At 39.9% G+C, this 17,647-nt stretch overlaps 1 protein-coding gene across 2 annotated transcripts in view; it reads right to left on the reverse strand.

Moving 5' to 3' along the window:
- The window catches only part of dnah5 (dynein, axonemal, heavy chain 5), a 99,036-nt gene that overhangs the window by 61,703 nt on the left and 19,686 nt on the right, over positions 1 to 17,647 (reverse strand). Inside the window, exons 19-49 of one of the 2 annotated variants that reach the window (XM_034128142.1) lie at positions 17,320 to 17,465; positions 16,514 to 16,691; positions 15,999 to 16,247; positions 15,593 to 15,783; positions 15,381 to 15,474; positions 14,660 to 14,802; positions 14,393 to 14,469; positions 14,132 to 14,256; positions 13,798 to 14,033; positions 13,210 to 13,428; positions 12,940 to 13,002; positions 12,386 to 12,624; positions 11,655 to 11,802; positions 11,408 to 11,500; positions 10,943 to 11,142; positions 10,696 to 10,849; positions 10,426 to 10,589; positions 10,081 to 10,237; positions 9,679 to 9,891; positions 9,211 to 9,435; positions 7,816 to 7,988; positions 6,081 to 6,151; positions 5,606 to 5,713; positions 5,240 to 5,427; positions 3,965 to 4,159; positions 3,580 to 3,714; positions 3,311 to 3,418; positions 2,843 to 2,996; positions 2,422 to 2,568; positions 1,182 to 1,423; positions 560 to 736 (exon numbers count right to left, since the gene is read on the reverse strand). In XM_034128142.1, the coding sequence (XP_033984033.1) occupies positions 560 to 736; positions 1,182 to 1,423; positions 2,422 to 2,568; positions 2,843 to 2,996; positions 3,311 to 3,418; positions 3,580 to 3,714; positions 3,965 to 4,159; positions 5,240 to 5,427; positions 5,606 to 5,713; positions 6,081 to 6,151; positions 7,816 to 7,988; positions 9,211 to 9,435; positions 9,679 to 9,891; positions 10,081 to 10,237; positions 10,426 to 10,589; positions 10,696 to 10,849; positions 10,943 to 11,142; positions 11,408 to 11,500; positions 11,655 to 11,802; positions 12,386 to 12,624; positions 12,940 to 13,002; positions 13,210 to 13,428; positions 13,798 to 14,033; positions 14,132 to 14,256; positions 14,393 to 14,469; positions 14,660 to 14,802; positions 15,381 to 15,474; positions 15,593 to 15,783; positions 15,999 to 16,247; positions 16,514 to 16,691; positions 17,320 to 17,465 (5,012 nt within the window). The remainder of the gene's footprint in view (positions 1 to 559; positions 737 to 1,181; positions 1,424 to 2,421; positions 2,569 to 2,842; positions 2,997 to 3,310; positions 3,419 to 3,579; positions 3,715 to 3,964; positions 4,160 to 5,239; positions 5,428 to 5,605; positions 5,714 to 6,080; positions 6,152 to 7,815; positions 7,989 to 9,210; positions 9,436 to 9,678; positions 9,892 to 10,080; positions 10,238 to 10,425; positions 10,590 to 10,695; positions 10,850 to 10,942; positions 11,143 to 11,407; positions 11,501 to 11,654; positions 11,803 to 12,385; positions 12,625 to 12,939; positions 13,003 to 13,209; positions 13,429 to 13,797; positions 14,034 to 14,131; positions 14,257 to 14,392; positions 14,470 to 14,659; positions 14,803 to 15,380; positions 15,475 to 15,592; positions 15,784 to 15,998; positions 16,248 to 16,513; positions 16,692 to 17,319; positions 17,466 to 17,647) is intronic. The other variant, XM_034128143.1, reaches the window with a different exon arrangement.

Raw genomic sequence — 17,647 nt, forward strand, 5'->3', positions numbered from 1 at the left:
TTGAATCCACAGTGTTCTCATCTACAGAGAAATTATGCCACTAAACCATTTGAGTGTGTATTAACTCGTCTAATTATTACTCATCAACAGTACTGTTGTGTTGACAGTTACCTACCGTCCTACCCAATGACCTTTAAAAGGAACACGATAAAAAGACAAATCTATTATTATGCATAGTGGGCACAAGTAGGACTCATATAGCTCCACCAGTGATGTCTGTATGACTATAAAAAGTTTCACTTAGATTGGACTGAAAACTATGCAAAAGAGTTATATATTTTGTATTGGATCCCTTCTCTTTGCATTAACGAGCTACCATCTGTTTAAACTCTTAAAGTATATGATGGATTACAGATCCAACAATAAGTGTTTTTCTAATATCATTCAACAGTTTTGTCTTTTCCTAAGAACAGCAAATGATTCAAAATGTCTTATCTATTTGAATTCTCCCTTTCATACCAGCAGTCATTTTCTTTTGAGCGTAGGATGTACCTCGATCATTAAAAGATGCAGTACAGTCGGTCCCATGGATGGGAATTCAGAACAGCTGTAACCTTACCTTTTGTGGTATGAGTCCCTGCAGCATGTTGATGCACTGCATGATGACAAAGGCCTCCAGCATGTCCATCTTAAACTCTAGTGACTGCACACTAAAGCGGTAGAGCTCAGCAAAGGAGGAGGAGAACAGTTCTCTCAGCACCTCTGCTTCCTGGGGGACACGTTTTTTCAACCAGCCCTGAAAGAGAGAAAAACAATCACATCATTGTAGTCAAGAGGACGTAAATAACATTAGTCTCACACAACAGTGTGTAGGTCCTGTTAAAAAGCCCAGCTTGTGTGATGTTTGTTCTTAGATGCAGCAGAAATGTCAAGTCCTCTAAATTAAGACAACTGATTACAATTTATCTTGCGGTATGAATAGTCAGATCCAACTCTAGGTTAAACAGAGTTTTTAATATGGTGATTATGATATTTATTGCCTTTGTTAAAGCCATATTTTAAACACACAATACATGAATAGGCATATTATATATCCCTGGGGTGCATCGACTAGCCAAATGTATCCCAGATCTAGTTTTGATCTAGTCATTTTGCTTTCATAATATGTTATATACCGTAACATAAGAACCACCATTTTATATTTCTGTGTAGGAAAGATTATATTTAAACAGTTAACTCACCTCCAGTATGGGGCTCCAGTTGAGCACAGATGAGCTCATGAACACCATGCCATTGCGTGAGACAGTGGCTGGGGAGGCATTGTCAATGTTATGTGGCTCGAAAACCACTTTACAGTTGGGTGCCATGGGTATACGGTCTCCATTTGCCAGTGTAAGTGTTCTGTTGTCGTCCAAAACTGAGTTTAGGTTCTCAATCCAGATTGCATCAACTGGTCCATCCAGGACGATCCAGATGTGCTCACCTGAGACAGAAAATAGTGTTTTGGTTTATCTACATGGATATGAATGTAAAAGGATTCCTGGTCCATGCTTTCACCTATGTACCATTTACAGGATGAAAGGCATCTGAAAATGCGTTTAGTTCACAGAAAAGGTGGCACCATAATTCTTAGTAAAATAGAAGATTGAAAATAGACTTCCTCTTCTAAAGTAAGAAACAAGAAATCTCAATATGGATACTGCCTGTTTTCACAAAGTATTTCATTTCTTCTAAGACCTTAAATAATCTACTTTCTAAGCTGGATTCCTGTCTGCTCAACAACATACAGTACAGTATGAAATGCATCCAAAATGCACGATAACTTTAACTGAGTACATCAGATGCATATTTTGCAAACATAAAAGCAAGCACACATAATGTATACGCATACCAATCCATACATACATTTTTAATGAAGTGTTAGAACTGAGCAGGAAGATAAAACAGCTGTTTGTGCTGCTTTGAACTATAGACGCAGTGAGGTCCCATGATAATTAAACTTCTCTGCAACGTAATAACATTATTTTTCCCTAAGGAAAAGAAAAAAACTCATTATTTGAGAAATAATGTCTTAAATCAGGGGATCCCTGTTTTGTTTTCCCTATCACTCTTATGTTAACTCAGCAGACAGGGGGCTGTTATGGAACCATATTTTCTCATTTGCCAGTTAAACAGTTACTGTAGCTTTTGTTGAGTTTCCTACGAACCACACCTGTGGTACAGTACCTGAAGATATTTGGGTCAATCCTAAAGCATGCATATTCATTATTTGGTGTCTGCCAATTTAAAATTGATCACCAAACAATTACAAAAATGTGATATTCTCAAAGTTACCTAAAATATGATTGCATTTACATGTGTTAGTAGTCTCTGCAATAAATGCTTATTTCCAAGTGTTTTTCATCAAAGTAGTATATTATTTGTTAATGTCAGCAGAGCTCACCTTCAAGTAGGCAACCGCCTTTGAGTAAGCAGCCTTACCTTTCTTTGCTCTCAGGGTTTTCCTCCAAAGTGTAGAAAAGATGCCGTCAGTCCAGTCATTGGTCGCCACATCTAATCGACCGAACATCTGAGGTGCTGTGATGGCTTTCGGGTTCATGCGCATTTCTTTGTGAGGCTGACCACACTCTAGGAGTGAGAAAAGACATTGACAGAAACATTCATTGATGTACAGCACTTTGTTCAACTCTGTTGTTTTTAAATGCGCTATAGAAATAAAATGGATTGGATTGGATTCACTTATTAACATTTGTAAGTATATCTTACACCTCAAATATATTAAAACTAAAATATGCATACAAAATAAATACTTATAAACAACTTGTGAGGTGTTGACTGTCACAGACAAACCTGTTCAATGCCTGCCAGTTATCTTTTTTGTATCTCTTGCACTAAAACCTACCTGTCATTGCTTTCATCAATGTGTGTATGCAAGTTGTCTTTCCAGCCCCACTTGGCCCCAGGGCCATCATGCCATGCCGGACCCTCTGAGTCTCAAACAGCTGGATGACCTTCAGCTTCCAGGGAGGATGTATGATCAGACCTGCGTCCTCAACCTGTCGGAGCATAATAACAGTGTACACATATTTACCAGTTGAACATGGATGAATGAAGGCACATACTTCACGTCTTTGGCCTCTTTAATGGTAAGTGACCCATTCGTATTTCTTTGGGTGCTATATCTGGAGGCATTTAAAAGTGACATGAAATACTGTATACAGCTGTCTAACAGTCCATTAGTCTTTTGGCGGATTAAAGCCATCCTCCTCATTTCTCTCTCTAAACTCTGTTTACCTTTGTCTGTGTCCTTTCTGCCATTTCTCTCTCCCAGGCATACATACACAAACTCATCCCTCACCCCCTCCCCTACCTGTAAGTCGATGGCAGCCTCTAGTTCTGGATAGCCTGCTTTATCAAGTTGGATACCAGGGAAAAGGTCCTCGATCAGGCTCAGGAAGAGCGGCTCATCCTCATCAATCTAACAAACAAAAACATGCAGATAGACACAAATGTGCAAAAAACACTGAGTATCACTCGTGTTAAATCTATCTTTGATCCTCTGGTGAGTCTATCTTCAATTTTTGCAAGACAGATGATCTATTAGAGGTTCTATTGTATTCTATGCTATTCTAGACTGACCAGCTTTGATAAGTTCATGTCCCTGAGGACCCTCATGACGATGGTGGACTCTGTGTCACTGGGGTTGGCTCGCTTGGCTGCTCCCAGTGTTCGCAGCACTGAAAGGATGTTCCGTAGGCCAAAGTCATAGTGAACCTGGACAATCATAGATAACAATTTAGATGTCATTCATCAGGATATGTTTCAAACCTGAATAACAAGCATTTTAAATTATTGTAATAATCTTAAAATATTTGAAATGTAAATATTAAAAAAAGTATGTGTTTGAAATCAGAAATGTTGCACTTTTAAAAAAAAAATTATAACATGAGCAATACTGGAGAAAAAAAAGTCAAATATTGATTTTATTTGCGAAAACATGTTTTTTTTGCACTCCTGGTTTTACCTGTTTGGAGAGTTGTTCCTCACACAGCTTGTACAGAGTGAAGAACTTGCGGGCCAGCTCCATGTTGTCTATAAACCCACAACTGGCCAGTTTTACCCTTATGATGATCTGACGGTCAGGAACCATCATGGCCACAGAGCGGAAGTTGATCTTCAGGTTCTCAGGAAGCTCCTGGCGACCGGCATAACCTGGGTTCTGATTATACAGGAGAGCAAAAAAGATGAGTTTGAAATGCGGTAAACACTATAACCAAATTTGTGAGAACATTTATCATTGCATATTGAACAAATCATTTTACAGGACATTATACAGAAGAACGTACAGCAGGTGTATGCAGTTTGTGCAATTTACAGCATAAATGTACTCGTGAAAAAAACTACACAGCATCTTAAGTTTTTTCATTTTTTTTCATGTAATCGTTTATTTGACGAGGGACAGTGCACATTGATGAACATTTAAAACAAATAATGCTTTAAAAACGTAAACATGCCGGATTTGAGCTTTGAGCTAGTTTCCATCCGTAGTCCCTCACATACAACATTTAAGAACATGACATTTATATACATAGCAAAATAAATACATGATATGCAGAAAGAGCATGAGCAGCATATAAGCATTAACCACATGGCAGTACAATGTAGCAGCTACGAAATATAAAGTGCAGGAGAAGATAAAAGGGCTACATAAAGTGCAAGAGGAGATGCCCCTGTATTGAAGTGCATCTAATAGAACATCATTAACGTTCATAGCGAACACTATCATTCAGTTAGTTAAATCCCTATGGCCAGAGCTTAGGCTCTCCCCTGCACAGAGCCTGCCTTTGATCACACATGTGCACACACACAGTAAAGACAGAAGAGAGAATAATCTCTGACCCCTCTGCCCACATGAGACAACTAATGCTCTGTTTTCTGTTTAATGACTTGCCTTGGGATAGCAACTGTGCCAACAAGAAACATTGATCAAACTATTACTGTATGATAAAGAACACTGGATAATATCATTTAAAAGAAGCAGATCTTTGTGTTTTATTTTGTACAAATGGTGATATAAGACATGGGACAGGTCGTTTCAGTTTATCATTACATCTTATAAAACTGTATTATCTGTGATACATTGCATGCTCTCCAAATGCATTCTGAATAAAATGTATCCCACAGCTGTAAAATCAGCAACGAAAATAAAAGATCCTGAGTATCAGTAGAACATTAATAGCAGTTTATTTCGATTTGTTATCATTTCTTTACTAGAGAAAAGTAGTGTTGTGTCACTGACCATAGTAAGGAAGATGCCAAACTCGGGGCTCATTTCCACAGTGTCTCCATCGGTGAAGACAAAGTTTTTGCGACGTTCCTTTTTGCAGGTGAGAACTATTGCGATCTGCTGGGCCGCCACCGACAAAACTGGGAGGTCGATGCGGTTGAACTCGTCAAAGCAGCCCCACGAACCAGACTGAGCCAAACCTGGATATCAGACACGCGAAAGATCCAAAATATTTAAATATAATCAACTGTCTCTTTGTTTTCCTCATCACTCATCCCAAACCACCAATCCCTTTTAAAGAAATCCATCCCTATATCCTTTATGGTTCTGATTTTTTGGCCATAAAATGTTTGCACCAATTGTCCTTGTGACTCTTACCTTTGAATATTCTTCCCAAGCCTCTGAAGTCCATCTGGTCAGAACAGTTGAAGACCACAACATACTTTCCAAGACAGCGGCCCATGTCTTTTGTGGTCTCTGTCTTACCTAATAACAAAAGGCAGATTTTTCAAATCCCTAAATGAGGTGCAACATTATTTTATGGAATTATTAACTGACTAAAACTCTCTGTTGCAGCAGCAATGTGTTCAGGCATTATAATATTTAAAAGGTGGAATAAAGAATAAACATAATTAAATAAAAACAAGAAACAGCAAATATAAACATATCTAGTAGAAATGACATATATAACAAATAATACACAATATAAAGTATTCTGGATAAATTAAAATGTTCTATAAAAGACCAACATACTTAAGCAACAAAAATATAGACTTGTACTACAGGAGCAGAAACATGTATGTTAGGGACAATCTCCCACAATTGTGACATGTACTGCATGCTCAAGTCTTACCTGTTCCTGCAGGACCAGCAGGGGCCCCCCCCATACTCATACCGAGAGCCTGGGCTAGGGTAATGTAGCACCTGACCAAACAGACGGGAGAAAAGTTTCATAGACATGGTAAGGTTGGAACTAGGGTAGGCAATTAATACGTTTTAAATGTGCTTTACTCCATAACAATATAAAACAAATCAATTGTTATGAGGATAAGAAATGTCTTTCTGGTTTCTCCGAATTTGCCTGGACAAGTTTTAAAAATGTGCTTCCTCACAAGGTTGTTTATATCTTCTCTCGAATGTTATTTATCACAAAATAAAACAAATATGATTTGATTCTTCAAAGAGAGGTTCGAGGTCAGACACAGCTAGAGAATTCTGCCCAATAAGCTGGTAAGAATTCAGTTCCTTGCTCAAGGACACTTCACTCGAGAGAATAACCTGAACCCGGACACTGTTTTCTCTTTTTACAGCATGGCTGGACTCGATAAAACTGGGCTCGCAAGAAATGATGCATCTTTCAGAGAATGTAGAACACATTAGACCAATGTCACATACATTATCTCCCACTGATTTTTTTTTTGCTTTCATGTAATACCAAGTCTAACTTTACCACTTTTTGTCTATTATATTACATGTTCTTCATCCATTTTGCCACCTCATCCCGTTTGGAAGAGTAAAGACAAAGGTTAGAGAATGAAAAGCAGCACAGCACAAACTAACCAAAGAAGATACTGTTTCAAGAAGGGATAGAAAGCAGTGAGAAAATCCGGGCGGTCATTGCGCCTTTAGCCATAAGTCCAGCGTGGCACTTCTTTAGACAGCTGCTGTCTTCTGGTAGCTCTCTCCCTGCTGCTGTCTCCTCTCATCTCTTTCTCCTTGTCTCTGCTTTTTCTCACATTTCACTCTCTGTTTCTGTTAGTCTGTCACTAACTGTAGCTGGGATTCAGCCTACCTCACACTCTCTGAGTCTCTTGCTCTCTCTATGCCAGTGACAGAGTTTGTGACCACTGTGGAAGATTGCCAACTCCTCCAGTCTAATTTTTTCTCTGTCCCCCGTCTCCCTAATTCCAGCCATAAAAAACTGTAACCCAATAGAAATTGACTGATGATATGATGAAACTGTTTACTATATCCCAAATAAAAGCGAGTGAAGTTACCTATATGTAACTTAGAGAAGTAACTCTTTGAAGAGTGAGGTGGACTTTTCAAAAATGGTTGTGGACTGGGTGGATGTCTTTAGATAGATGTTGAGGGCATTCCAGGTGGTAGGGAGGCCAAAGTTTAAAAGCTCATATAAGGAATTGATTGTACTCTGTCTAAGCAGTTGCCATATCTAGAGAAAGTAAAGTAAGAAATACCTTTTTTTTCTCCTTGCAGGAATTATTATTAAGGATTTATTTCAGGATGATTTTGTTGAGAATGAAAAAAATTGGCCAATCGCTATGTAAAGGATTCAGGATTCTTGAAATTGTTCATTTCAAGAAAGTAAAAAAAACGTCAAATGCAGCCCCCCCTAATTTCACTATGTGTGTGGGGGGAAGGGGTTTCAAAAGCTTTAGACAATCTGACAAGCAATTAGTTTAAACCAACCTTAATTGGAACCATTACTACCCTGACAAAACATACACACTTGGTTGGTTCTAAAACTATGATTATGTGTGTTTTTTATAATTTTGCAATATTTGCTGCTACATCACATCAGTCGTGTTTTTATGAGAGTGTTTGTGTGTGTGAACTGTGTTTTCTACCTGTCAGTCAACGGGGTAATGACAAGCCTTTCAGTGCAGCCCAAGAATTCATTCTGGTAGACAGTGGCCACGTCTGTGATGTTAATGATCATCTTTTCGGAGTCCTCATTGAAGTAGAAACGACACTGCTTCAGCCACTCAAAGTCACTGGGGCTTTTCACATGGAGCCGGCACTGCAGAGAGAAAGGGAAGGGAGTAAAGTATGAAGAAGTGACAAAGAGAAAAGAAGAGGCATGAAAAGATGAGGGAGGAGTGGGAAGCAAGTTAAAAGGATGGAGAGAAGGGGGAGAGTGAAGAGGGCAAGTCAAGAATAGAAAATCGAAGGGCACCATTCAGGGAGTGATGAGAGGGGGGGGATAAAAGCAGGAAGAAAGAGGGTAGGATAGTTGAAAGGAAAGGATGCATGAGGAGGCATGAGGTTAAAAGGAGGTTATATTTAAAAAAGGTGGAAAAGGGGGAAGGGCAGGTAGTGGGAAGGATAAAATAAAAGAGGTTAGAGGTCATGAGATGATATTGAGTTGAAAGGAAGGGAAAGGAGAGGTGAGATGGATGCGAGGAAAGAAGCAAGTCAAGGAGACGGGTAAGAAAATAGTACAAGGAGTGAACAGATAATAGGATAGGAGAAGGTTAACGGTACGTCCACACGGTTCCGTCGCGTTGAAGCTTGCCGGTGGGCGTGTATGGCGCGCGACCAACAACCAATCACATTAATCTCCCGCCCCGGACACACAAGCACGCGGTTTGATTGGCTAGTGCTTGTACTGGCATATGATTTGATTGGCTGGCGCTTCCGTCGACGCTTGAAAAGTCGAACTTTTCTTAACTTTCGAAGCGAGCAACGGAGGCAAAGCGACGCGACGGAGCCACAATGCAGTTCGGCAAAGCGTGATGTCACCCCATTCAAAGTGAATGGGAAGCGTCTCCGTTGAAGCACGCAACGGAACCGTGTAGACGTACCGTAACAGTTAAGACTGGAGGAAAATAAATCATTACAGGTACAAGGGGATTATATAATAAGATACACTTCCAAGATTTTTTACCGTATACTTATTCTATTAACCTTGGAGACCAGTCAGACAATGTACTGTGCCTTGAGCTGAGACTTCAAAGACACTACTCTCTGTAGGTATACTAAATATGACTTGGCTGCAAATACAAAAATGCTTTGAAGACTTTTTGTCTGATATCATTTACTTTTGGGAGCCAACTCGGCAAACACCTGACCCCGTGGTAGCTGTATACCAAATGAGTTTTACAAAAGGACAGCCGTCTTGATCAGGGGATTCTGATTATATAATCGTGAACAGAGCTTGTTTTCATTGTAAAATGTACTTCAGTACACTGAGCCATTATATAACAAGTCAAGTAGTAGTAAATGATTAACAAAATACTCACCAGGTCATCAAATATGTCCCTCTGGTGGACATGGATGGTGATGAGGGTCTCGTACTTTGTCCTCTCCACAGCCCCTAAGTCTCTTGTTGTCATGTCAATCAGTGTGTTGAGCAGATCCAGGAACAGCTGGTTGGTTTTTGCCATGATGCGGCGATCATATCGAGAATTGGTCAGGGCCTCTTCGGAGTCCCTTGTCCATATCATCTGAATACCTAGTAAGCCCACCTAGATCAAGGACAACAATATGTAATCATTGCGTGAAATCAAATGTACCGACATTCAACTTTGACTCAATCAAAACAATTGTAATCAGATTGTTACCACTAAGAAACTGAATTCAGATTTTAAAGCAGAAAGTTACAGGAATTATGTTAAGGAAGAAAAACGGTGTTAAAAAATAAAGAATATCCCAGAAAACATTTCAAGTAGTGTTTTGAAACCACTTCTTTGAATCCAGCTTAGAACTACCTGAGCAGGGAAGGAGTTGAGAAAGTCGATGAGCTGAAAGCCAGATTCCTGGATGGTCAGCGCAGCCTGTCGGATCACCAGGTGCAAAGACCTCTGGGATTCCTTCAGCAAAGCATTGAGCCAAACTTCGACATTCCCCTCTGCTGTGATAGGACGCTCCAGATCCACTGTTTCCCCTTCCCGTGATGACACAGCCATAATACGGTCGTATATCTGAGAAAGATTCAATATTTTCATGATTGTAGACGAATAATCCTTTTATGGCATGGTATTTAATTGTATCTGGTTTGTTTCTATCTATTTTCCCTCCAGACCATCTTGTTAGAGGGTTTGAAAGATACCGTTTTCATGTGAAATTGACAAAGCAAAAAGCCAAGTGTGTAGTGGAAACAATACATTTACCTTGTCATGGAATCGGACACATTTGATGTTGTCAAAGACGTTGAGAAGGTGAGCCTGGATGGTGTGGGAATCAGATGCCTGGCCCAGGATTTCCAGCAGGGCAGGGTCAGAGACAAAGAAGAAACGAGGAAACAGCAGACGCTTCTTCTCCAAATAGCTGTTTATAAAACAGAATTATAAAAAAAGAAAATGTTACCTTTTATATTTTGTCTCAAGGCATCTTGTGTTTGAAAGCATAATACACAGGACAGTAGTTGGCAGCAAAGCATTCTCTGCCTTTTGAATACTGTTTGAACTACTTGTTGTTCATGCGAGTTGTTTAAGATTTTACTCCTTTTTACCCACCCTGTAAGTGACTTCTGGCAGATCTCCAGCTGTTCGAGGAGGTGAGGAAGCAGCTGTCCCATAGTCTCATCCCCCACACAGGACTGTACTACATTGGGCATCTCGTGGGCTCGCATCATGATCTTCACCCATGATTTGTCGATGTTGGAGAAACGCTTTGCTTCCTAAAAAAGGTTGAGAGAATATAGGGGGCTGTATTTATTTATTTCCTTTCTGCTAAAATCCAGTTGCAATGCAAAAACCACACTCATATGAACAGACATAATTCACCTTAGGCAGCTGTTTAGCAATGTCTCCGCCCACAAACACAGCCTCCAGGTAGATCCAAAGGTTCTGGACGGTCATCCAGTTTTCTATGATATCAGTGGTGTTGGAAAGATTCTGAACCCACTTCTGAATCTGGGCTTTGAACGGGGTGTTGTACCTACGACATAGATGACATGCATGTAAGCCTAACATTATGTCACACACAGTTTGTATGATTGTGTCTACAAGGCATGCAAATACATGACCACACCTGTTGCTCATGAGAGACCCCAAAACCATCAGGCTGTCCTCCATGCTGGTAATGATCTCTGATGTACTGTCTCCTCTCAGTAGTAGTTCCCCGCGGGTTTTGAAGTTGGCAAACGTAAAGGTCTTGTTGTCCCACTCAGCGATCACCTGCTTCAGCTTCTGCTCAATATCACGCTCTTTCACCGCACTGATACAGATATCCTGTGTAAAGACGCATAAGTGGTGTTGACAGATTTAATCGGCTATATGGAAATGATACTAGAACATCAATCTGGGGACAATTTGAAGGTGTGAGAGAGGGAATTAAAGTGAGTCATATTGTGTTAAAGTGTAGATTATACCTGTGTACATTCCATCAAAAACAAATAAAATCAATTTTTGAAATTGACTCACTTTATGCTATAGAAATACAAACACTTTGTAGCTTTCTCTTGGCCTGCATAGGAAGCCTAAAATGCATTCTTACCTCAATCTCCTCCTTATACTTGAGCAGAGGAGCCTCCATGATGTTGCGTAGCTTGAATGTCTCAGTTTCCACCTCAAAGGTATGGCCAGTAACCTTGGCACAAACAGAATAGATTTGTTGTTCAAATTACTGTATATGTCAAGAAAACATTTAATATTATGATGCTTATTATTGTTACATAAGTTAGTTGTGATACTGTGATAATATAGTGATGATAGCTAGTAACTGCAGTGGCATGTTCACTGACCTCAGTAATTCTCTTCCAGTGGCGAGTCATCATAGCTTTGTTAGTCATGAGTTCCAGCAGGGGGCAGCACTCACTGAATTCATCTATTGTTTTCTTCAAGTCCATGAAAGCCTGCCACTCTTTTAGAGCACGGGGCAGTTTGCGACACCTGGTAGTTAAAGAATACAATCAGCAACAAACTCATGGTAAATACCAAACTTTTCACATTTGAAATTAACTCTGCAGTTAATGTGCATCCATTTGGGACACATATGCACCAGCACTGTTGTACTATGTACCCAGGCCAGAGTAACACTTCTTAAAATTACAAGACAGTATTTCTGCAATCGAAAGGAGTTGAACTGTCTTATATAACTAATACATCAGCAGATACACTCTTTATGACTGCTCAATGCATACAACCTTCAACTGGTGTCCCACTGCCAGGAGAACACCAAGGTGAGAAACATATCAAAACACTTTTTACCTCTAGAATGAAAACCTTGAATCAGAAGCTGATATTATTTCTTTCCCCTTCAATTTCTCTTTCACACATGCACAATAAATATACCCTTGTAGAGGATAGAGTGCAACGTCAGGGCAAGGACATTTTAGTCCAGATAGGAGAGGGCTGATGTTGGGGGTCGAATAATAGACCATATCAAATACAAAAGTGCCAGAAGGTGTTAAAACTTCACTGTGAACTAAATGAAGAATACAAATTACTGTCACAGTAGAAAAAACTGTCTAACCTCGTCTGAAAGTCCAGTAGCTCATTATTGATCTTCTCAATATGGATGTCAGCCCAGAGGATATCATAGTAACCATTGACTGTTTCAATGACACTGTTGTAAAGGCCGTACAACTTCTGCAGCAGAGCCAGCTGCTTCCTAATCTCCAACAGCTGGGGATGCTGGGTGACAGGAAGTCCAAACAGCTCCTCTCCACCTGTGTAAGTGATGTACTTCCTGAACAGGTTGTCAAATCGATTCTAAAGAGGAGAAGAATGGCAACAAAATATCCCAAATCAAAACAGGACTTCAAATGACATGTGTCTACAGGTTACACTGTTGTTCAACTATTGTAGATTAAGTACAACATATTACAGATATGTCATTTGGAATCATTGAAATATACAACATGAAATCATTTTTAAAAAATGATATCCTTCTTTGATCATAGTTATCCTGAAACTGGCTTTGTAGGCAACCAGGTCATTTTTCAGACCCAAAGAACTAACACATTTGATGAAAGAATAAATCAGTAACTCAGCTATCATGCTAAACTCATATTGTCAATAACAAACCTGGAACATGATGAGTCTATCGCTGGCATCCTGAGGAGCTAGCCCCACCACCATGGGGCCATCCTGAGGCAGAGGAGAAAGAGTAAGTCCATGGGTACATCCCTACTCCCTTTTTTGTTGATAATCGATTTCTAACGTTATTGTTAAACCTCCAGTTAATGACTTGATACTGCAGTCTCATAAATTGCAGAAATTGTAAAAGCCTTAAAGCATTAAGTGTTTAGGGGTGTGCATTTGCATCTTGCATTTTATGTCTGTACTTTCATTTACCTTGTCATACTCCTGGTAAAAGTGTTGACAGTCTTCCACGAAGGACTCCACATTGCTGACCAGCTCTCCTCTGAAGTTGGGCTGCAGGGCCACCAGCTCGTTCTGTACCTCCGTGGTCCGGGACAGAAGCTTCTCCCAGGTGTAACGCAGCGTATCCACCTTATCGGCCTCCTCTTTTGCCACTGACAGGTCATATTTATGAAGCATGGCATAGGACTCCTGTGAGAAGGGAAATATATACAAAGTCAACTGAGATATAAAATCAAATACAATTATAAATAAAGCATTGGCAAGTTATGAAACATTTATGTGAAGTTTCAATTACTGCATTTCCTCTGCATTGCTATTGCACTTTTGATAGAGCACAAACTATAGGCTTACATAAACATTACTGAAAGGCAACATGTACTGTGACCTTCATTTATACACATTGCTATTGAAACTCAACTGCTATATACTGTACACTCTGAATTGCATTCATGTAGACTACTGAAAATGTTTATTCTTATTTACACTGTGCGCATTTGTGTGAAAAGACAGGGGGCCATCAACTACCAGGCTGTATGAAAGACCCAATGCTGTGTTTACCTCTGTGGGACCGACTTTGAAATCAATAGATATTTGATGCTCTCTGATCTCCTTTAGAGATGCCATGGCGATGCGAATGTCATCCAGGTCTTTGATCTGCCGATTCAGTTTCTTTCCCGCTTCATCAACAAAAGCAAAGATCTGCTCCATGTCTGAGCGATATTTCCTGTTACAGTACCGTCCGTAGTCCACCATCCAGTTCTTGGTTTCAGCGGTGAGGGACATCTTCAGGTCCGCTGGTAAAATGAAATACATGTGAGCATGTAGAGATCAGTGATCTACTTTTATATCATATCAGTGTTTTCTTTAGACAAGTATTGCAACTGAATCTAACCTGTGAATAGAGCCAAAGCTCCTACAGTAATGTACTCTGGTTCAGAGTTTATTTCCAGCTCCAGATCTCGATAGAAAATAATCTGGCTCTCAAACTCTGATAGCAGGGGACTGCCCTCGATGAATCTGTGAAAAATTAAACCAAAGGTGTACTGATGTAATGCTGGTTTTGGCTGGCATTGACTTGACACATACAAAATAAACAGTTTCTTAGTGGTAAGAGTCAGATATTAATACCAGTAAGTCATTCAATGTATCATACTTTCGCATGGTGTCTTCACGGTCCTTTCTCCAGATGTGATGGTAACGGCTAAAACGATCCAGAGCAGTCATCACTTCCTTTACAACAAAAGAAAACAAGTGACATGAGAAATGGGAGGCAGTACAAAAAGAAATATTAAAATGTTGTATAAGATGACAAGGTCATTTATCTTTTTGGGAATTTCCAAAACGAACAGATACAGACAATGCACATTTTCAGTAGAAAACAATTGTTGAAGCAGAATAATACATACGTACAAACGTGTACCTTTTTGGTGGAGCTGATGGAGGTGCTGAGAACAGACACTAGTTTCACTATCTCCTTGTTCTCAGACACACTCTTGCAGTAGTTTCTAGCTTGGAATGGGATAGCCTGGATCACAGATGCTGACATATCTGAGGTGCTGCCATCTGAAAGAGTACATCAGACATAAATTAACCTGAAAAAACTCTTAAAACGCTTTTAATGTTTGTGTGCATGAAATACCTCAAATCAAAATCACTCTCTTCTGATCAATAACTTGATCACAAGAGGTTTTTTAAATAATATATATGTGATTCTCACGTGTTTATAATGTGTTAATATCCAACTTTTCTCAAATGAAGATCAGCCTGATCACCCATTTTCATGTTACACAACATTACCTCCAAGTCATCCGGGGTGCAATGTGACTGAAATGGCTGCTTCGCCCAAATTAGATTTTGAAATCTCTTTTGTTTAAACCTCTTCCTTTCAAAGCCACTGACATCTAGTTGACATTTCAATCAACACATCTCCATAGCTCTCTATGTGCTCATAGTCAGAGGGGTTTTGCTCTGCTGAACTGTGAAATAAGGAGATCTGATTATCAAGTGACTGTGGTGCAGTAGCTAATGATTAATGTTCTGGTCTACATGTTGGAAACACTATGGAGAAATCAGTCTGCAGTCAGTGTTGAGTTGTTGAACTCCTGAGGAAAAGATGGGTATGGTCTTGTGTCCTCTCATACCAGCCAGGCTCCTGTAAGTGGTTGCTCCATCCTCTGATTCACTCTCAGAACTGTCCTGTTTCAGAGCAGCCATCCGCCTCTCGTTCATTTTTCTCTGCAAAAGGGAAACATAAGTATTGAAAACACTATAATAGACATGTTTTTTTGTGTGTCAGAATTTTAAATCCATCACTTGTCAGAAATCATTGCCTTCTTGATCAGATCAAACTCACCTTGGAGATCCTCTCTTTGCTCCACTGACCAACTCCTTTGCTGACGCTGACTACACACTCTACAGCCCGGTTTAGAGCCTGTTGGACCTCCTCCAAAGCAGGAACCATGGCGATGTTAGGAATGGAGAGGGTCACATCTACTCTGAAGATTGCTTGCTGACCGCTGCTTTTGACACGTGAGTCACTCTCAACTACAAGTGGACAGAAGAAAAGCTCTGGTAAAACATGGTGTGAGCCAAAAATTGACCTTCTCTTGTCCACTGATCTTATGAGCTCAGTGGACATAATTGTCTACCACACTAGATAGATTTATTGTACCTAATTACATGGGGAAAACATTCTTTCAACAAGGATAATCTTAACATTATTTGATAATTGTTTTGCCTCCCCAAAAAATTGGACCCACCCAAGAAATGCATGAGCGAGGAGGAGTGGATGCGTTTGCGTAGCATCTCCAGGGTGTTGCGCGTCAATCTGAGTAAAGCATCCACATTGCGGTGGTTGAAGTAGGAAAGGAGCTCCTGGGCTTCTTCCTCCATCACTTCCATCAAGTCCCTCTTCTTCTTCCTCTTCACCAACGGAGAAGAAGGGCCAACGCTGGCAGGCAAGGTGTTTCTAGAGAAGAGACGGCCCTCTGACCGGCATTCATCTTCACCTGAGATGCAAAAGGTGACATATTACTATTCTGCACATAAACTCCTTTAGCCACGCCTTTAACATAGACAATACTAGCTGAAACTTGAAATATATATACAGACACTTATACAGGATCCCTATTTATCAGTATACAGTATGGGCTTGAGATTAAAGTCTTACCTATTTCTAAAGATATATGTTAGGCATAGGGGGTTAAAATTATAAAGTTATACAAATTGTATTAAAGTATCCAAATTTGATCCCAAAAGGAAAACGTGAGAATACCTTCACTATCAAGGTGGTCTATGGTCTTGCTCTCAGCACAGCTTTCTTCCTCGACCTTCTCCAGCTCCTCTTTCTGATTATGGTCAAACTCCAGCAGCATGTTGATCAGTTCATTAGCAGCCTCTTCCACTAGTGAACTCTTAGTGTGGAGACTCTGGGCTTGTCTTATGCACATATCCTATACAAATATAACATAAACATGAATTATGCTATAAGAAGGGTAGTGAACAGCAGCATAGCATAGCATATTATAGGACAGATTTTTTCAATATACCAAGGGCATATGATTTTGAACATAAAAACATGAAAATGACATGAGCACTGCTTAATTATTTTCAATACACTTTAATCAACCCTGCATACAGAACTGTAATGATGTTATCTGGGCACAAAATCCAATAATGTCAGGTTCAATTTCTGTCAGCGATTTCTTCACAAGGGTGGACATCCCACTGGTTGGGATTTTCATCATTCAATATGTACATAACATCATTGTTATTTACACTATATTGCTTTGTCTACAGTCAGTCACTCATATCATAACTTTGTGGTGATATCTTAGCAGCTAGTTCATAAAATGAATACATCATCATGATAAATGACCTGTGGCCTTGACTGATAATTAGCCACCGGGTGCTCATCCACACGCTTTTATGAATGCGATTACATTTTTTAGTTTGTCATATCATCTTTCATATAACACATGGGGTGGGATGTTGTATGACTTAGAAGATAGGCTTGGTGAAAATGTAATAATTACAGGCTAATATTGTTATTTTATTGAAACAGACTATGTATTTATTTACCCTGGTGGTCTGAACAAACTCCTCACAGGTGACTGGTTCATCCTCTGGCAAGACACACAATGTGGATGAACTCATCTCCTGCAGTACCGCATCTATCCTAAACTCCACCAAGTCATTCACCCTGTCCATCGTCAGCTCCAGGTTCACTGGAGAAGCAAAAGAAAGAGAGGCAGACAGTGACAGTGGAGGAGAGAACAAGTTGGCAGGCATTGGAAGAGAGGGGTTGAGAGAGTGGAGCATAGAGCGACAGGAAAGAGTATGCAAGTTACTAAAGAGAGAACTCACACAAACAGCAAGTACACACTCAATTAATGTTAATCCTATCAGA

This window comes from Trematomus bernacchii, unplaced genomic scaffold (genome assembly GCF_902827165.1).
Source record: "Trematomus bernacchii unplaced genomic scaffold, fTreBer1.1, whole genome shotgun sequence".
NCBI classification, from domain to species: Eukaryota; Metazoa; Chordata; class Actinopteri; order Perciformes; family Nototheniidae; genus Trematomus; species Trematomus bernacchii.